At 59.2% G+C, this 18,140-nt stretch overlaps 1 protein-coding gene across 1 annotated transcript in view; it reads left to right on the top strand.

The window, feature by feature from the left end:
• The first annotated feature begins 975 nt into the window (after positions 1-975).
• LOC119864503 (calcium voltage-gated channel auxiliary subunit beta 4) overlaps positions 976-18,140 on the top strand; it is a 221,211-nt gene continuing 204,046 nt past the window's right edge. Inside the window, exons 1-2 of the mRNA XM_038565202.1 lie at positions 976-1,092; positions 1,322-1,405. Of these exons, the coding sequence (XP_038421130.1) occupies positions 1,084-1,092; positions 1,322-1,405 (93 nt within the window). The 5' untranslated portion in view covers positions 976-1,083. The remainder of the gene's footprint in view (positions 1,093-1,321; positions 1,406-18,140) is intronic.

Below are 18,140 nucleotides of genomic sequence, written 5' to 3'. Positions count from 1 at the left end.
CACCAACAGCCCCAGAAGCGCAGGTGGCGGCTCCTGCAGCAGCTGGCGGGGCTCCGGGGCACTGGCTGTAGGGGGTGGGGTGGGGTGGGGTGGGGGTGGGTGGGGTGGGGTGGTGGGGGTGGGGGTGGGGTGGTGGGGTGATGGGGGGGCTCCCGGGCAGTGGCTGGAGGGGGCGGGGCGGGGCGGGGCGGGGCGGGGGGTCTCCCGGGCCCTGGCCGTGGGGGGGGCTCTATCCCGAGAACGGTCAGGGGCTCCCCTTGCGCTCGGCGCCCTCGGTCGCGCCCCGCGCGGGTCTCGCAGGAACGTGCAGGGGAGCCCGGGGGCGCGGCGCAGCGCGGCCTCCAGCAGGTCGGCCCGGCCTTGACCCCCAGGACGCAAGCGCCCCCCGCAGCAAGCGCCCTGCCCCGAAGCTCCGCGCTCTCCTGCGCCCCCTGCGGCGCTGAGCTTGTCCTCCGCCTCCCCCAGGGACCGCCCCCGCCCTCCTCCGCGTGCTCCTCCTCCTCTCCTCCCCGCCCCTCCCTTCTCGCCCCGCCCCGCCCCGCCCCTCCCCTCCCCTCCCCTCCCCTCCCCTCCTCGGCCCCTCCCCGGATCCTCCCCCGATCCTCCCCCATCCCCGGTCCTTCCCCCTCCTGGGCGCTCCTACATCCCTGGCCCCTCCCCAATCCCTCTGGTCCCTCCCCCGGCCCCTCCCCCTCCCCCTCCCCCTCCCCGTCTCTCCTCCCTCCCCGGCTCCTCCCCTCCCCTCCCCCTCTCCCTCCCCTCCCCTCTCCCTCCCCTCCCCCTCCTCCCCTCCCCCTCTCCCTCCCCCTCCCCCTCCCCCCTCCTCCTCCTCCCTCCCCGGCTCCTCCTCCCTCCCCGGCCTCTCCTCCCTCCCCGGTCCCTCCCTCTCCCCCCTCCTCCTCCCCTCCCCGGCTCCTCCCCCCTCCCCGGCTCCTCCCCCGGCCCCTCCCCCCTCTCCCGGCTCCTCCCCTCCCCCTCCCCCCTCCTCCTCACCTCGCCGGCGTCCGCGCTCCGCTCCGGAGCCCGCAGCCTTCCCCAGCCGATGCCGGGGACTCGGACCCCGCACCCCGAGACTCCCTGTTAATGGATGTGGTGGGTGCTCGCGGGCCGCTCCTCCCGGGCCTCCGCGCAGCCGTCGGGGGCGGGGGGGCGCCGGGGGGGCCGGGGGGCCGGGGGGGCCGGGGGGGCCGCACGCGGGCGCGGCAGAGGAGGCTGGGGCGCGGGCTCCGGGGTCCGGGGGGCGGGTCGGGGGCTCCGTCCCGGGGCGCGGGCTCCACGCCGGGCGCTCAGCGGCTTCTCTGGCCCCGCGTGTCGAGTCCAGGTGGCCCGAGGCACCACGACCCGGAGGAGCAGGCTGAAGAGATCCGATGGCAGCACCACCTCGACCAGCTTCATCCTGAGACAGGTAGGGGGGCGCGGGGGGCGCGGGGAGGGCGGGCAGCGGGCCGGGGAGGGGGGCGGCGGGCGGGGGCCGGGCCGTGCCCCGGGGCGCCCCGTCCGGCCCCCGCGCCCCCCGCAGACCCCGCGCCGCGGTCCCCCCCTCCCCTCCCCCGGGTCCGCCTGGGCGCCGGGAGCGGGCTTGGGGCCGGGAGGCTGAGTTGGGGCCGAGGGTGCAGCTGCGCTTCCCGGGCGCGGGGCGACGGCTCGGGCGGTGCCGACCTGCCTCCCTGTAACCGAGGCTCCTGCGAGCTCTGGCCTCTGGCCGAGTGAAAGCACCTGGAGCGGAAAGTCGGGGTCACCTGGAACCGGGGGGGGCGGGGGGGGCTAGGGTCGGCGGCTGCCCTCGGCGGGCGCGGCCGTCAAGGTCCCTAACCGTGACCCGGGGCGGCTGTCAAGGTCCCTAACCGTGACCCGGGGCGGCCGTCAAGGTCCCTAACCGTGACCCGGGGCAGCCCGGCCGTCCAGGTCCCTAACCGTGACCCAGGGCGGCTGTCAAGGTCCCTAACCGTGACCCGGGGCGGCTGTCAAGGTCCCTAACCGTGACCCAGGGCGGCTGTCAAGGTCCCTAACCGTGACCCAGGGCGGCCGTCAAGGTCCCTAACCGTGACCCAGGGCGGCCGTCAAGGTCCCTAACCGTGACCCAGGGCGGCTGTCAAGGTCCCTAACCGTGACCCGGGGCGGCCCCACTGTCCAGGTCTCTAACCGTGACCCAGGGCGGCCGTCGAGGTCCCTAACCATGACCCGGGGCGGCCCCACCGTGGAGGTCCCTAACCGTGACCCAGGGCGGCTGTCAAGGTCCCTAACCGTGACCCGGGGCAGCTCAGCCGTCCCGGTCCCTAACCGTGACCGGGCGGCCCTGACCCCTGCCGCCCGTGTGCGCAGACAGCACCTGCACAGAGCTGTGGGGTCTGCGCAGAGCGAGTCGCCGGGTCTGTCCCTGAGGCGGGCGCGGAGGTGCGAGCCCGGGGTGGCTTAGGGACGCCTCGACCCCGGGCCTGCTGCCGCGCCGGAGCCCCTTGCGGTGCTTCTCCCTCGGGGGCCCAGAGCGCCGCGTAATGGGTTCTTAACCAACGATGGCAGCTGCGGTGCGTTTCCTGAGTGTTTGCGATCAATTTAAACACATTATCCACGACAGATGGGCTTTAGATTCAGAATTGGACTCCGACGTGTCCTAGAGGGTTCATGAAACACATTTAGGTAATATTTATTATGCGGAGATTCATTTTCTGCTAACAGATTACTACTGCTGTTGAATTCAGTGAGCACCAAGCATTTGCTTTATTAAAATAAATATATTTTGGATCCCGATTTCATCCTGAAAGTGCGTTCCATCCCCTTTGCAATGCTTGCTTAGATCATTTGCGTGTTTGATGAAGCAAAGGCATCCCTCGTCTTTAAGCAGCCTTTGACTCCTGTGACCGAGATCCTGATGTTTATTTCGCAGATGCCTATTGTTGGCAGTTTATTGTTGCAAACTCTTAGAAATACTAATTATACAGCAGTGTATTCCGGGAACGGTTTGACTAAAACTTTTGAGTTCCTCTACACATCACCACAAACAAAACAATCAATATTTCCTAATATCCTCCTCAATTTACTCCAATAAATGATTGAGATAATGCATGTATAAGTTCTTGATAAGTGTCTTGCTGCGTATTGCCTTAAAAATGTCAAAAGTATCGCATGCTAATAATTTTGGGAGTACTTTAAGCAACACAGATTTGTAGGACACATATTTCACTAGTTTTTCTGAAACTGGGGTTTGTTGGTTCAATGAAATGGTCTAATTTAAATTTAGGAGTTAGTTGTAATTGTATTATATACACAGTCTTCCTTTTTTTCTGTGCAAACACTGCACATGGTTTTTGTGAGCACCTCTCGCAGTTCAGTAAGTATCCTACCCCTGATCTTGTTTAAATGGCGTAATATAGACTGCTGCCATGGCTACAGTAAGAGTAACTAGGGGATTTCTGTTTCTTTGACGAGAGATGAAAAGTCATTGCAAACGGAATTTAACAGTGTTTTTTGAAATGAAATTGAAGAGTTTTCACTTGAGTGCCAAAAACCAGTTTCTTAAAGAAAAAAAAAAAAAAGCACGACAGCTGCTTATGTTATTAGAGCCTCATTATTTGTAGAATGACCAGTGATTTATTGTTGGTGAATTCTTGATACGTCGGAGTGATGGAATTTCTTGGAGCTATTTCACAGTCTGCGTGATGCCTTCACACAGGAAGAAGGTAGTGGGAATGCCAGCAAAAAATAGCGCTGCTCTTTTCTGGTGTCACATTATTTACAAAATTAGGGAGGGCAAGAGTTCTCCCCCCCCCCCCCCCCCCGCCACAAATGATGTATGAAGGCAGGTGGATAAGATGGGGCTGGTGGTGAAGAACAGAGGCCAGTTGGCAAGCTCCCCTTATAAAACGGGTTGTTCTTTGAACCGGTCAGAAGTTGAAGTGTGTGTGTGTGTGTGTGTGTGTGTGTGTGTGTGTGCGCACGTGCACGCACAACATGCATGTGCACACATGAGTTGCCCCAAAACCGAGCAGGCTGAGAAGGAGAGCGAGCCTGGGCTCTGAGCGCTGCTCGGAGCCCTTCAGGCATCGTTGACCTTGTTTCGGGGCTGCTGGACCGCTGGCCTCCCAGCCCGGCGCGGGGGTGGGGGTGACTCCAGGGAACAGCTAAGGGGTGTCCCTGTGGAAGGTGAGAGGGTGCAGTGTTGGCACCGGAGGAGAGCTGGGGTGAGCCGGCAGCGTCTCCAGGGCGCGCCGAGGCTCTTGGGGAGCGTGATGGACTGTCCCCCTCCCTGAGGATGGGGCGCAGCCACCGCCGTCAGGAAGGAATCACGTTTTCGGGCAAGGCTTCCGTGGGGGTTGCTGCCACCGGAATGGCTCTCCAAATGAGGCTGTAGAATTTTCTCCCGGGAGATCACTTCGGACAGGCTAGTGTGAGTGCCTTGCTTACTCATGTTCTGGAATTGTAGGGAACAATTAAACATTTGCTGTGTGTCCAGTGCTCTGCTAGATGCGATGAGGGGAATGCGGAGGTGAGGGAAACTGAGCCCGTGGGCCCAGCGGGTCTCGACTCCTGGAGACATAGGTGTGTGCACGCGACACAGGGAGGTGCAGCGAGGACGCGGCCGTGGGCCCCAGGATTGCAGCGCTCCAGGCGTCGCTGCACTCAGAGTCTGTGTGGTGGAGTGCTCCGGTTCCTCCCAGGTTCCCCCCCTGGGGTCAGCGAGGGAATCTGGTCGGGTACGGTTGGCCCGGTGACCCTCCTGCCAGGGCTGCCCCTACGAGGGCGGCAGGTCTTACCAGGCCCTGCTAGCTTCCAGTCTCATCTTGAACCATCATCCTTCAGCTTTGGACATAGATCTTGAGTCACCCCCTTTTCTTCTGCCAGAGGCTCCTTGCAGCTGCTCAGCTCTCTGTGTGGAGGGCTCTTGCTCCCCCTTCTGCCCAGTTCACTTTTTTTTTTTTTAAAGATTCATTTATTGATTGATTGATTCATGAGAGACACACAGGGAGAGGCAGAGACACAGGCAGAGGGAGAAGGAGGCTCCCTGCGGGGAGCCCAGGGGAGCCCGATGTGGGACCCCAGGGTCCCCCAGGGTCACACCCTGAGCCAAAGGCAGACGCTCAACCACTGAGCCCCCCAGGCGCCCCACTGCCTAACGTTTAGTCTTCCTTGAGACCTAAGTTGAGTCTTCACTTCAGTTTTTGTTTTTTTTTTTTGGAAGATCTTTTTGTTTTTAAGTCATCTCTACATTCAGGGTGGGGCTCAAACTCACCACCCTGAGATCAAGAGTTGCACGCTCCACCACCCGAGCCAGCCAGGTGCCCGGAGGCCTCTCTTCTTTCTCATTTCTCTGATGACAGCAGCTCCTTAACCACCTACCTCATTCTGGAGTGCATTTTACCAATTCTCGATCATCCGCTTTCTCTGTTCCTGTCTGTCCCCTCATCCAGATAGTAGGCAGGGACGTGCCCCCATTTGGTCTCCTCTGCATCCTCATCATTTAGCGTAGTCGATGTTCGATAAATATTTGAGGGAATGAAGGAGCAGGTGGATGAAAGACTGACTTGGTATATTTTAGGCAAGGGGTTCTGCTCTAACATTAAACTCTATTTAACAGGGAGAAATTTCCTCCTAACGAAACTTCCCCAAATTTAGTAGCTTAAAGCAACAACATTTTTTTTTTTTTTTAAATTTCAGTGTGTGCTGACCAGATAGCTGTGTGTGGTGTTCTCTGGGCACTGGTGTGGATGAAAGATCTAAAATAGCCTCACATGTGTGGTTGGCAGTTGGTGCCGGCTGCTGGCTGAGAACTCAACGGGAGCTTTGGCAGGGGGCTCAGTCTTCCTCCACCTGGGCTCCCAGCACGGTTGATTGAGCTTCCTCACAACATGGTGGCGGGGTCCAGGCGGGGGCATCCCAAGAAGTAAAGGATGAAGCTGCAGATTTTGCAAGATGTACTGTTCCAAGCTACGTGACATTACCTGGGTTGCAGCCCGCAAATCTGAACGAAGGGCTGGCGGGGGCTGACTGGGCTCGACGGGACCTAGACTCCCTTTTGATGGGGTGCAGCACGGTCGCCTCACAAAGGAGCATATTGCTATTACTGCAGCCACCTTTGGAACCGTTTACTTTAGATCAAAGAAACTTGGGCTTTTTTTAAAGTATGCTAATCAAGTGATCGTGATCATAATTCAGTAAACCCACACTGTATTTAGAGATTTAAAACATATTTAGTTACTAAGTTGATACTATAATAAAACAAACTGGCAAAAAATTCTTCGGGTTCTAATTTGGAGACACATTTCTCCAATAAAATGCAGATTCATCAACAGAAGGTGTATGCTTCCTGGGTCGCTCTAAGAATAATCATATGCCTAGAGGCGTGTATATGAGCAGAATCTATCCATAAACTTAGAATCACAGAGTTTTATAACAGGAAGACATTGCAGAGAGAAGGTGCTTCAGTTCCTTATTTTCAGATGAATAAAATGGAGACCCAAGGACATAAAGGCTGAATTGACGTCACATCAGTAGTAGAACCGAGACAGGGGACCTTACTTAGATTCTCCAGTTTTTCCGTCACGTCATACTTCATCCCTGAATAATCAGGACAAACAAGCACAGAGATGTGAATGCAGGAAAGGACATATGGAGCTTATTCCTCTTGGATCCCAGAAATATATATATATGTGTGTGTATATATATATATAATTTTTTTTTTAAGAGAGACAGTGCCTGAGCAAGGAGGGGCAGAGGGAGGGGGAGGGGGAGCATCCCAAATAGGTTCCATACTTACTGCAGAGCCTGATGCAGGGCTCAGTGTCATGACCTTGAGATCACAACCTGAGTCTGTCCCTTAACTGACTGAGCTATCCGGGCGCCCGATACTAGAAGTATCCTTAATTTCTGTGGTTACTGTGAAGAACAAAGCAACAACTGGAGAACCTCGAGACTATGGTGTTTTTTTTCCCCCTAATTTTACCATGAGATGGAATTTTTGTTTGCATGGTTCATGGAAGTTTGTGTGTTTAGGAGTCTTGCATTAGCCAGAGTCTAACCAGGAAACAAAACTGCTTGCGATTTTAAAACTGAAAGGCTTGAATGGGCAGCCCTGGTGGCTCGGCGGTTCAGTGCCGCCTTCGGCCCAGGGCATGATCCCGGGGTCCTGGGACCGAGTCCCCCGTCGGGCTCCCCGCATGGAGCCTGCTTCTCCCTCTGCCTGGGTCTCTGCCTCTCTCTCTCTCTTTCTGTGTCTCTCATGAATGAATACTTAAAAAAAAATATTTAAAAAAAACCCCCAAAACCCCGAAAGGCTTGAATGTAGTGGCGTGGTTAGGGCGGCGATGCTGAGAGGTCAGAAGCTGGCCCTGTGGGTCAGCAGCCGTGGGAAGCCCCTGTGACCTCCAGGCTGGCAGGACAAGGAAAGTTACTGCAGCCCAAGGGCCAGAGTCATTTGGTAGATGCTGGAGCCACTGGGGCACTGTTCTTGGGAGCAAGACCCACAGAGGACAGCACCTCACACTTGTAGGACGGATACCCTAAAAAACACGAGGAACAACACATGTCGGTGAGGATACAGAGGAAGGGAGCCCTGCTGCACTGTTGGGGGTGTGGATTGGTGCAGCCACTGTTGAAAACAGTATAGAGAGTCCTCAAAAAATAAAAAATAGGAATATCATGTGATTTAGCAATGCCCCTTCTGGGTATTTAGCTGAAGAAAATGAAAACGCAAACCTACCCCACGCTCGTGGCGTCCAGTGTCTACGGTAGCCAAGGCTCGGAAGCGAGCTCGGTGCTCATGGGTGGACGGGTGCCTGAAGAAGGTACGGGGCGTGTGTGTGTTTGCACATAATTTAGCCATAAAAAGAGTGAAATCTTGCTATTTGTGATAACGTGGATGAGCCTTAAAGGCATTACGCTCAGTGAAATAAGTCAAATAATAAGACAAATTCCGTGTGATCTCCGTCGTCTGTGGAATCTAAAACCGGAAAACAGAAAAAGGAAGCTCCTAGATACAGAGAGCAGGTTAGTGGCTGCCAGGGGCGCGGAGGGGGACTGGGTGAAATGGGTGGGGGGCAAAGGGACGCGCTTTCGGTCACAGAGCAGGTGGCGTGCGGCAGGGGGACCGTGGGTGACGACGCCGTATCGTGAGCTTGAACGTTGCTGGGAGGGTAGGTCTCGAAAGCTGTCGCCCCAAGGGAAGAGCGTGTGAGTGCGCACGGGGACGGACGTCAGCTGCACTCGCGTGGGCCGCCCTCCATACGCCCCGGCCTAGCCTAAGACGAACATGACGCTCTCTGTCGATGGTGCCTCCGTTACAACGAGGGGGACAGACACACGGAGATGTGGCCTCCCCTGGGGAAGCCACCGAGGGGGCAGTGAGGGGGCGCCCCCTGCCCTCGGCCGCCAGGCCCCAGCGCCCTGGCCTACCTGCCTGCGGCCTGGCCCTCCCGAGGAGGGGGGCGCGGGGGCCCTGGAGGGAAACCCCATGGGACCAGCACCCCCGGCTTCTATTTTGGCTGCATGGAGGTTTTCATTAGCGAAGTGGAAGTCGGCTTCCTGGCTCCGTGGGATCGTGGGGTCACAGTGGGCCCGGGGGAAGGGCCCGCAGCGGCTTCGGGGAGAGTTTGCTCGGGAATGCATCTTCCCTAGTTGAGACCCAGGAGGAAGGGCCTCTCGGGCCAGCTGCTTTGCTCCTGCTCTGGGGCCTGAATACATGGAGGCGAGCTCCTGGCAGCGGACCCGTCCCCCAGCCCCTCGTGCCCTCCTGTAAGGCCTGTCCTTGGCGCACAGGGTTCCTACGACGTCCTGTTTGCGGAGGGAAGAACTGTTACCCTTCAGTGGAGGAAGGGGAGGTTTTACTGAAACAGATTTTGATTGAAATTGTAATCTTTCTGGAAAGTTACAGGGCGCCGTGTGGGCACCAAAGCTGCGGAGGACCCAATGGCTCCGCGGCCACCCGGGGTGCCCAGGCGCTGGGGGCAGAGTCCGCCTGTTTGGTCACCCAGGGAGAAGCGGGCTGCGCGGTGGAGGCGGCGTGGTTCAGTGGGGCCCGGGGCCGGGCCGAGTGCGGGAAGCAGCCCTGCTGGGTGGCTCTGCGCCCTGGGTCGCGGTGGCCGGGCCCCCCGCTCTGGTTCTGGCCCAGGCTCCTGTCCTCCCCCCGCTGTGGCCATGTCCTGCTCTCATTTCTGCAGCTCGGCCTCTGAGGAGGTGCCAGCCCTGACCCGGGAGCCGGCCGGGGGATTCGCCGGAGAGTCCAGGGGGGTCTGCGGGCGCGGGTGTGGGCGTGGGCTCGGGTGCGGGCAGGGGTGCGGGTGCAGGTGCGGGCCCCCGTGCCATCTGGCCTGTGCATGCAGCAGCACTGTCCTGGGGCTCGCCCGTGGCCGGAGCCTCCTCCCCAGCAGGAGTGTCTGTGCCAAGTGTGTCCCGGGCCTCAGCGGCGTGGGTCGTCTGAGTGTGTCCCCTGGTGGGTGTCCTGAGTCGGTGCTAGGGCCCGGGGCACCCCCGGGGGTGTCAGTCCCACGGAGCCTTACGTGCTCCTGGGCGCAGTCCCCGCAGAGGAGCCCATGGAGACCCGGAGATGAGAGCTGCTGCACTGCCCGCGTCGTCCGCCCTTGGCCCTGTGACCGAGGCAGCCGTCGGGGAGCCCGTGACCCCGGGGACCGGCCTGAGTGCAGGGCGACCCCGGGGGCTGCGGGACGGTGACGGGCCCGAGTGCAGGGCACCCCGGGTCCCTGGGCCAATGCGGAGGCTGCAACGCGGGGCGCAGCGCTGGGCACAGCAGGGACAGCGGCAGGCCGCGCAGGCCTGAACGTGGGGCGTGCTTCTGACCGGCCGAGGCGACTTCTCACCTCCCGAGTGACCAGCCGCCAGCCCTCGTCTCCGGGCCCCTTGTCCCTCCGCGCACACGGCAGAGGCGGCCTGTGGCCTGGAGGCCCGCGGCGCTGGGTCAGGGTGCCAACCGTGGCTTCCCGCCCCCCGCACCCCTTCGCTGCCCCCGCGCTGCCCCAAGCCCTTGAGTCCTCACTTCCCGTTCTTTGTTGCTGGAGGCATCTTTCTCCAGGGCTGTTGTTTGGGGGTGGGGGGGGTGAGAGCGAGCACAGAAGTGGGGGTGGGGGGGCAGCGGGCTGTCCCTGCTGGGCGGGGAGCCCGCCTGGGGACTCGATCCCAGGCCCCGGGCGGCCCTGAGCTGAAGGCGGTGGCCTAACCCACCGAGCCCCCCGCGCCCTTCCCAGGCTGCAGTCTAATAGCTGTGACACTAGTCTTTGTTTAGAGAGGATGTATTTTGTGAACCTAAACCTGAAAAGAACCTGCGTTTTTCTGGGTTGTCAAAATCACTAGAAATGGTGACTTGCCGTAGCGCTCGCTGTGTCCCATCGTGTCATAACGCTAGTTTTAACCTCCCTGGGAAACTTTTTTTGCAGTTCCTTTTTTTAGTACTAGAAAGGCCAGCAGTCATGGAAACACCTAGTAGCTGATGTCGATGAATTTACGGGGCCACTGTACGGTCTTCTCGAGTGGCCCCGTGTCGGGGTCCACAGCTCACGGGCTCATTATGTTTCCAAATCAAACAGGTCGGTGAGATGATCGCTGTCAAGACGGGAATGTGTGAAGGCACAGCTTTGCTATTTGGCCTCTTAGTGTGTGTGGGACGGAGAGGGAGACATTATTCCTTCAGGAATTCAGAGGCTGTGTTCTCTTGTCACTGTGATCTCATTTTAGAACATTTTCTTTTTTTTAGATTTTTTAAAAAAGATTTTATTTATTTATTCATGAGAGACACAGAGAGGCAGAGACACAGGCAGAGGGAGAAGCAGGCTTCCTGCGGGGAGCCCAATATAGGATTTGATCCCCCAGGGACCCAGGATCACACCCTGGGCCGAAGGCAGGTGCTCAACTGGTGAGCCTCCCAGGGATCCATCATTTTAGAACATTTGCATCACCCCCAAAGGCAACCTGTACCCATTACCATTCACTTTCCTCCCCACCCCTAGGCAACCCTTTTACTTGTCTCTATGCTTATAGCTTTGCCTATGCTGGACATTTCATATAACTGGAGTCATACAATAAAATGGGATCTTTGGTGATTGGCTTCAGCATTTTTTTTTTTTTTGACATTCTCTACACCAGCCTGAGAGGTTCACATTATAGCCCCTGGTCTAAGCCCACGTGTGCAGAGGGACTTGCCTTCCCTTCACCCTGTGTCCCAGAGAGCTTTTCAAGTTATGGTGTTGAGTGGAGTCGATCATATTTATATTTATTGCAGAGCTACAGTCTCAAGTCATAAAGCTGAATTGTGGGGGGGGGGAGGGTGCAAAACTACTTGCCCTGCATGGAAATCAAATCCCTGACCCTGGCCTCCTTGTCATGAGGACTGAACAAAACTGAGTGACTCTCATCTATAGAAGGAGATTTATATAATAGGATGAGATCACTGGACTTTAAAAAGTGAGCACTATAGGTAGTTATTGCCATCATTGTCAATATTTTTTCATAATAGAAATGTCTTCGATACTTAGAATCCAAAATGCTTCTGAAATTTTATCTTTTAAATTGACTCTTAAGACTCATAATAATAACTCAGCTCTGGTAATCAAAATATTTATTCCTTGGGAGATACGATTAAGGAGAGAGCAGAGTGCTCGAGTCCCGAGTTAAGTATGATATTTATGGGAATTATTGGGTACATAAAACTGTACTCTCTGTGTGGCAGGTGCTGCTCAATTATATTTGAGCACTTCCCTGGGGGACAGAAGTCAATTATCAACACGGTCGTGTGGGAGAGAAATAGGTCAGCTGCAAATATTCTCTGCTAATTTCAGAAAGCTTGAGGGGTGATTTAGTTTGGGGGATAGTTTTTATTCTTTTGGTCTACGTGATGTAGGGAGACCTGGTAGGGAAGGCTCAGTTTTTCATTTGGTATTGATTGTCATATTCATTCCCTTTAACATAAGTAATTCATTTGATGCCATAAAATGAAAATTAAACCAACTGATACCAATAAAAATGATGTCAAATACACGTTGTAAGAGTAACTGTAGCATGGGTGTTATTACTATTCTTGCCATTTCTACCTTAGTGGAGATACTCAGGGTTTAAGCTAACCCAATAAAATGCAAATCTCTTATTTCCAAGTATTTGATTTACTATTTCTACATAAGAAGAGTAAAAAGTGTTAATTGCAAAAAAAGAAAAAAAAAAAGAGGAAGGACATTGGGTTTTTAAAAAATTACGTGTTTTTTTTTATTGTGGCAAAATATACATAAACAGGAAATTTACCATTTTAGCCCATCTTAGGTCTATTATTTGGAGGCACTGAGTACATCCACTCGTGTTGTTTTTTCCAGTGGCTGTGCAGGTTATTTAAAAAGCGTGAGCAGGCAAAACCTAAATATATCTGACTTACAAATGCGCTAAAAGCATCCACCTGGGTAGGGCCCCGGGGACTGTGGCCTTGCATACTGCGCGGGCCGCGGGCCTGGCCTGGGCGGGGCCTGGGGAGGGGCGGGGCCTGGGGGTGTGGGCGGGGCCTGGGGGTCTGGGCGGGGCCTGGAGTGTGGGCGGGGCCGGGGCGAAACGGGGGCGGGGCTTAGGGGGTCTGGGCGGAGCCAGGCAGGGGTTGGGGGCGGGGCCTGGGCGAGGCTTGGGTGGGGCCTAGGAGGCCTGGGTGAGGCCGGGGCTGGGCGGGGCTGGGGTGGGGCCCGGCGGGGCCTGGGCGGGGCTGGGGCGGGGCCTGGGCGAGGTGGGGGCGGGGCTTATGATCTGGGCGGGGCCAGGCGGGGCTGGGCGAGGTGGGGGCGGGGCTCAGGAGATGGGCGGGGCCTGGGGAGGTGGGGGCGGGGTTAGGGGGCCTGGGCGGGGCCAGGCGGGGATTGGGGGCGGGGCAGGGGTGGGGCCTAGGGGGCCTGGGTGGGGCTGGGGGGTTGGGCGAAGCCGCGGTGGGGCCCGGCGGGGGTTGGGGGGGGGGTCTGGGCGGGCCGGAGTGGGCGTGGCCTGGGGCTGGGGGCGTGGCCTGGGCGTGGCCTGGGCGTGGCCTGGAGGCGGGGCCTGCGGGGCACCTGCGGGGTTCCCTGGCGCGCCCTGCAGCCCCCGGGCGTCTCCCTCCGCCCCCGGCTGGGGCCGAGCAGCTGCAGAGCTGCAGGCCGGCGTGGGCTTGAGGCGGCCTCTGTGCCGACCTGGCTTGCGGGGCGCCCGGGGGCTCCGTCGGGGCAGCGCCTGCCCGCTCGGGCGTGACCCGGGTCCTGGGGTCCAGCCGCGCATCCCCTGCCCCGCGGGAGCTGCTTCTCCCTCCCTCTGCCGCCCCCTGCCCCCGCGCTCTCTCTATCAAGTAACTGAGCGCGATCTTGGAGAAAAGGAGGACGCGCCGGTTCCGGGAGCCTCGGGGCTGCAGCCCCCAGACCGCGGCCTGACCTCCTGTGTGCAGCATCCGCCAGGGTCCTGCTCGGCCAGGCGCCCCCGCCGAGCCCGGCCTCCCGAGGCGCCCTCCCCACGGCCACCCCTTCCCGCCCGAGCTCGCCCCCTCCGCCCTGGCGACAAGCGGGTGTCCCGGGCTTCCTCCAGGTCCATCCAGTCGTGCCGCCCCGTCTGCTGGGGAAGGGCTCACCTCCAGGTCGACAGGGTCTAGCCCTGTGTCAACCCCCGCTGGAGTCTTTCCCCACAAAGCTCTCATGGCTCCGGGTCGCCTTCTCTGGCATCTGCTGGCTTTCTTTTTCCGTTTGTATTTATTATTTTTTAAATATTTTATTTACTTATTCATGAGAGACACAGACAGAGGCAGAGACACAGGCAGAGGGAGAAGCAGGCTCCCTGCAGGGACCTGACAGGGGACTCGATCCCGGGACCCCGGGGTCAAACCCTGGGCCGCAGGCAGACACTCACTGAGCCACCAGGTGCCCCTTGTTTGTATTTATTTAGTTGAGAGCAGGCACTCGAGCAAGCAGGGGAGGGACAGAGGGAGAGGGGGAGAGGATCTTAAGCAGACTCCCTGCGGGGTGTGGGTGCCCGCTGTGGGGCTCCATCTCACGACCCTGAGATCCTGACCGGAGCCAAAACAAAGAGCCGACGGCCTCAGGGACTGGGCCCCCCAGGGTGCTCCTCCGTGCACCTGGTGTGCCCGTCCCCGGCCGCCTGGCTCTGTGGGCGCACATCACATGGGACAAGAGGAAGGGGGAGCAGACAGGCTGTCAGGCATTGCCACGGATGGGCTGCATCTGCCTCCGGCTGTCCCGTCCGTGATTTCTGGGAGTCCTGCCGCTGCGCACTCTCCGTCCCCCCTTGATGGCGGCTGCCCCAGCCCTCGGGGGCCTCTCCTGCTGCACTTGCTCCGCCTCTGTCTGCGGGAAACTGCTTTCTGCCAATGGGATGCCGCTTGTCGGGCAGACCCCAGAAGGTGGCACACCGCACCGTGCTCCCCAGCCCCCGGCACGAGCCGTGCCCCAGACGCCCTCACCTGTGGGCGCATCCCGTGCCCTGTGCCCTGCGTGCCGCCTGGTCCCTGGCCAAGTCCACCTCTGTCCTTCGGGGCTGCATTCTCTGTAGGGTCCCACGGGGGCAGGCGTTATTCTCCATGTGCCCCAGGGCGTGCGCAGAGCTTGGTTCTGTCTGCCCGGGCCTGCCTGTTGTCCTGCCCGATTCAGGGCAGACATGCCCAAGTGTGCAGCCCTCGGTAGGCTCTGCTGTGACATACTCGCGATTTATGGAGTTCCCTTCATTTCTGTGTTACGGATTTGACGTGGGAGGTGGACAGACGAAGGAAGAGGGAAGGGGCAGGTGCTGCAGGGGGCTGGCTGACCTTGGGGGTTAGCCCGGGCCTGCCGAGCATGTCCGGACGAGGCCTTGGGACAGGAGGCCCTGGGTGCCTGGGGAGGAGGACAGTGGCCCGCGGAGCGCGTTTCAGATGGGAGCGAGGGGGGTCACCCGTGGCCTTGCAGGGTTTGCTCTGGAGCCCCATCTGTTAGGGCCCCGTAGGCCGCGAATCCACGCGCTGAGCACAGGTGGCCGAGGCGAACACGGGAGTGCTGGCCACGCACCGAGAAGCCCTGGGCAGGCCTGCGCAGCATCACGCGTGGCTCCTTCCAGGCCTCACCAGGGCGTCTCCCGCCCCTGCTCGGCTCTCCTGTGCTCGCGTGGGTGACTCCGGTTAGCCCATCGGGGTGGCCCGTGCAGGGGAGCGGCTGGCCTCTCCTCGCGCTCCCGCAGGAGGGAAGCCGGCTTCTGTTTCTGGTGTGTGCAGACCCCCCCACTCAGGGCACGGCCGGGGGCACACGCAGGTTTCTTTGTTTCCTAACGAGACGACACGTGCCAAATAACTGAGTAGACGGTGAATTTCCACGACACGAGTGTTAGTACGGGAATGACCACGGAATCAGGATTTCCCGGGTCTCTGTGTTTCTGTCTGTAAAGTGGGGGCTTGGGGGGGGGGCGAGGCCTCTGCGGCCCCTTCAAACTCGGGTCTCACAGGACTTTGCCTGCAGATGTGTGTGGTCGGCTCAGCTGCTAGTTCTTGGGGTCGTCCTGGGTCACCCAGCTGCGGAGGTGACCTCGGGAACCGCAGGGCCGCTCAGCGTCAAGTCCGCACGGGATCACGGCATCCTCGGTAGAGCGTGGCCAGCAGGCGGTGTGCAGAAGCTTGCGGGCGGGGGCAGCCAGGGGGAGCTGGGGTTTCGGGCCCTTTCCAGCCTCGGCTCCCGGCGTGGACGGCGTGCGGAGCACCGAGCGGGCCGTCGGGCTGCAGTCCTGAGGACGAGCGGGCGGCTGGCCGGGGCGCGTCCCGAGGCTTTGGTGGTGCGGCTCCCGCTGCTGAGATCACGAAGGCACCGGGAGAGCAGCAGTCGCCGGGGCTCCTCTGGGGCAACAAAGGAGCACAAAGGGGCCTTCCTGAAGGCAGCGGAGCCGCAAGAGCAAGATTGACGGTCATGGTTGGAGAGCACCGCAGTGGCAGCTCGCGGCACCGGCCGTCCTGCTGCCCCTGGGTGCTCGGGCCGGCGCTCAGCACGTGCAGCCCAGCTCGGTTCCCAGCTTCCCGTAAGTGAGCAGGAGCTTCTGTTTTTAAGTGATCTTGACTATTTAGTAGGGGGACTGCAGTGGGTGTGTTTTAACGGATCTCACGGGCTTCCAGGCGCCGGGGTTAGGGCACGTGACTACTTTCTCATCTCTCTTCCCGTCAGCGGCACGTGCTCCTCATTTATTATTTAAACGTATATTTATATCCTGCCTTGTTCTAGAAATGACTTCTATTAGCTTGTAGGGTATCCTAAGCCAACAGAACGAACTAGGGAGGGAACAAAGTGAGACTGTGTGCACAGGACGCGACATGTTGGTTGCTGGCTAGGTGGGAACCCCAAGTCTGGCTCTGGTTACTTGGTGGAACCCCAAGTCTGGCTCTCATCTTCCTAAGAACGATCTGAAGAAGAAAGGATGATCGCTTACAGGATTCACAATGTCCCGGTGCGACAACAAAGTTGTTCTTTAGGAAGAGCACAAGCACTTCCCGCATGAGGCTAGAGGGAAAGCCCTCCCGTGTTAGACCGTGCAGGGGCACTTCCTCGTGGGTTCCTGTGCATCCTTCAGCGTAGGGCTGACGGGCCTCATCACGCTGGCGTTCACTTCAATAAAAGCGCTGGTGAGGGAGCCGTTGCTGCGTGGTCCGCAGATGTCCGTGGTGCTCAACCTTGGCTGCGTGTGAGGATCACCACGTAAATATGTAAAAATCCGCGGGCCCGGGCTGTAGGTCCAGCTTCATTAAATTATGACTTCGGAGGCATTGAGTCTTTCAGGACTCCCCAGGTGGTGGATGCTGCTCCCGGGTCTCAGGTCACCCCGGGGAAGATCTCGGAGCAGCCGTTTCCAGCCAGGATGTGCTTAGTCAGGACGGGCGAGGTGATGCTGCAGCAACGAGGTCTGCCCTGAAACAACGACCACAGCAACAAGGCTCGTCGTGCGCTCGTACTCTGTGTCTCCCGGGTTAGCGGGGGCTCCCCTGCTGCTGCTGTCACTCCGCTGGAGCACTCCATTCCCTGGCGGGTCTGACTTCTTGCAGAAGACGGGGTGAGACACGCGGGCGGGCCGTGCGTTGGCCGTTGAAGCTCTGCCTGGGCATATGCCAGGCGGCCGTGCCCCTGCGGCCGTGCCCCTGCAGCAGAAAGATACGATGCGTATTTCGGAGCCCCGTACCAGTCCAGGGAGCTGGGCAGTTCGCAGGGGCAGGGGCTCTGTTCTGAGAGGTCCGTGTTCAAGGCCCCGGCCGGAGGGCAGGCCCTGCCGTTCTCAACATTTAGATTCCAGCTCTGGGTCTGGCGTGGCTGCTCCAGTCCTCAGCGTTCCCTGGCAGCTCAAGTGGGAAGGAAGAGAATGAGCAGTTCCATTTTGAAGAGAATGACCTAGAAGTTAAACCTATTTCTTGTGCTCCAGACCCACTGGCCTGAACTTTGTCGTGAGGCTGCATCTGCCTTCAGAGGAGACTAAGAAATGTGGTCGAGCCACGCGAAGGCTAAAAATCGTGGTGGCGCTATTTCTGGCGGGAAAGAGAGTGGATGTTGGGGCCAGCCCGGCAGACTCCGCCTTATCACCCTAGTGGTTCGCCAAGTTTGGCTTTGACGTAAACATTCCTTCGAATGAAACTGCGGGTGTGATCTCCGGTGATGTGATCTGCACACTCGGAGGTGCTCCTGTGATAGGGTCTGCACACGCGGAGATGCTCCCGTGATGTGATCCCACACTCGGAGGTGCTCCGAAGAGGAGGACTGCACCTGAACTGCCCTCCAGGGTCCTCCTCGAGCTCCCCGCGGCCCCTGGAGGCGCGGCGCAGGGCCCGCGGACGGCGGTGGAGTACGCTCGCTGCAGGCCACCCTCCACATCCTCTCTTCACGGAAGACTCCTGGGATGATGCCCAAGTGACGAGTCCGATGGTCCCGGCAGCGGGTCTGTCCCCAAAGCCGTCTCAACCCGTCCACTTCTCCACGTCTCTTGCCAGCACCCTGACTTCTCCCGAGAGCCTCCCGCCTCCCTCTTGCTCCCCTCAGAGTCTCCCTGCTCCCACTCCCCGCCGGCCCCGTTCTGGGGTTCCGGGCCCACCTCCGGAGTCGTGCTCTTACAGAGGAGATCGGACCGTGTCGTCCCCCGTTCGAAAGCCTCCAAATGGATTTCACGTGGAAGGTGTGATCCGCACTGCTCACTGTCCCCAAGGC

The sequence above is a fragment of the Canis lupus genome, chromosome 19, assembly GCF_011100685.1.
Source record: "Canis lupus familiaris isolate Mischka breed German Shepherd chromosome 19, alternate assembly UU_Cfam_GSD_1.0, whole genome shotgun sequence".
Classification (NCBI taxonomy): domain Eukaryota; kingdom Metazoa; phylum Chordata; class Mammalia; order Carnivora; family Canidae; genus Canis; species Canis lupus.
Note: the sequence above shows the minus strand (reverse complement) of the source record. Positions and strands in the feature narration are given on the sequence as shown.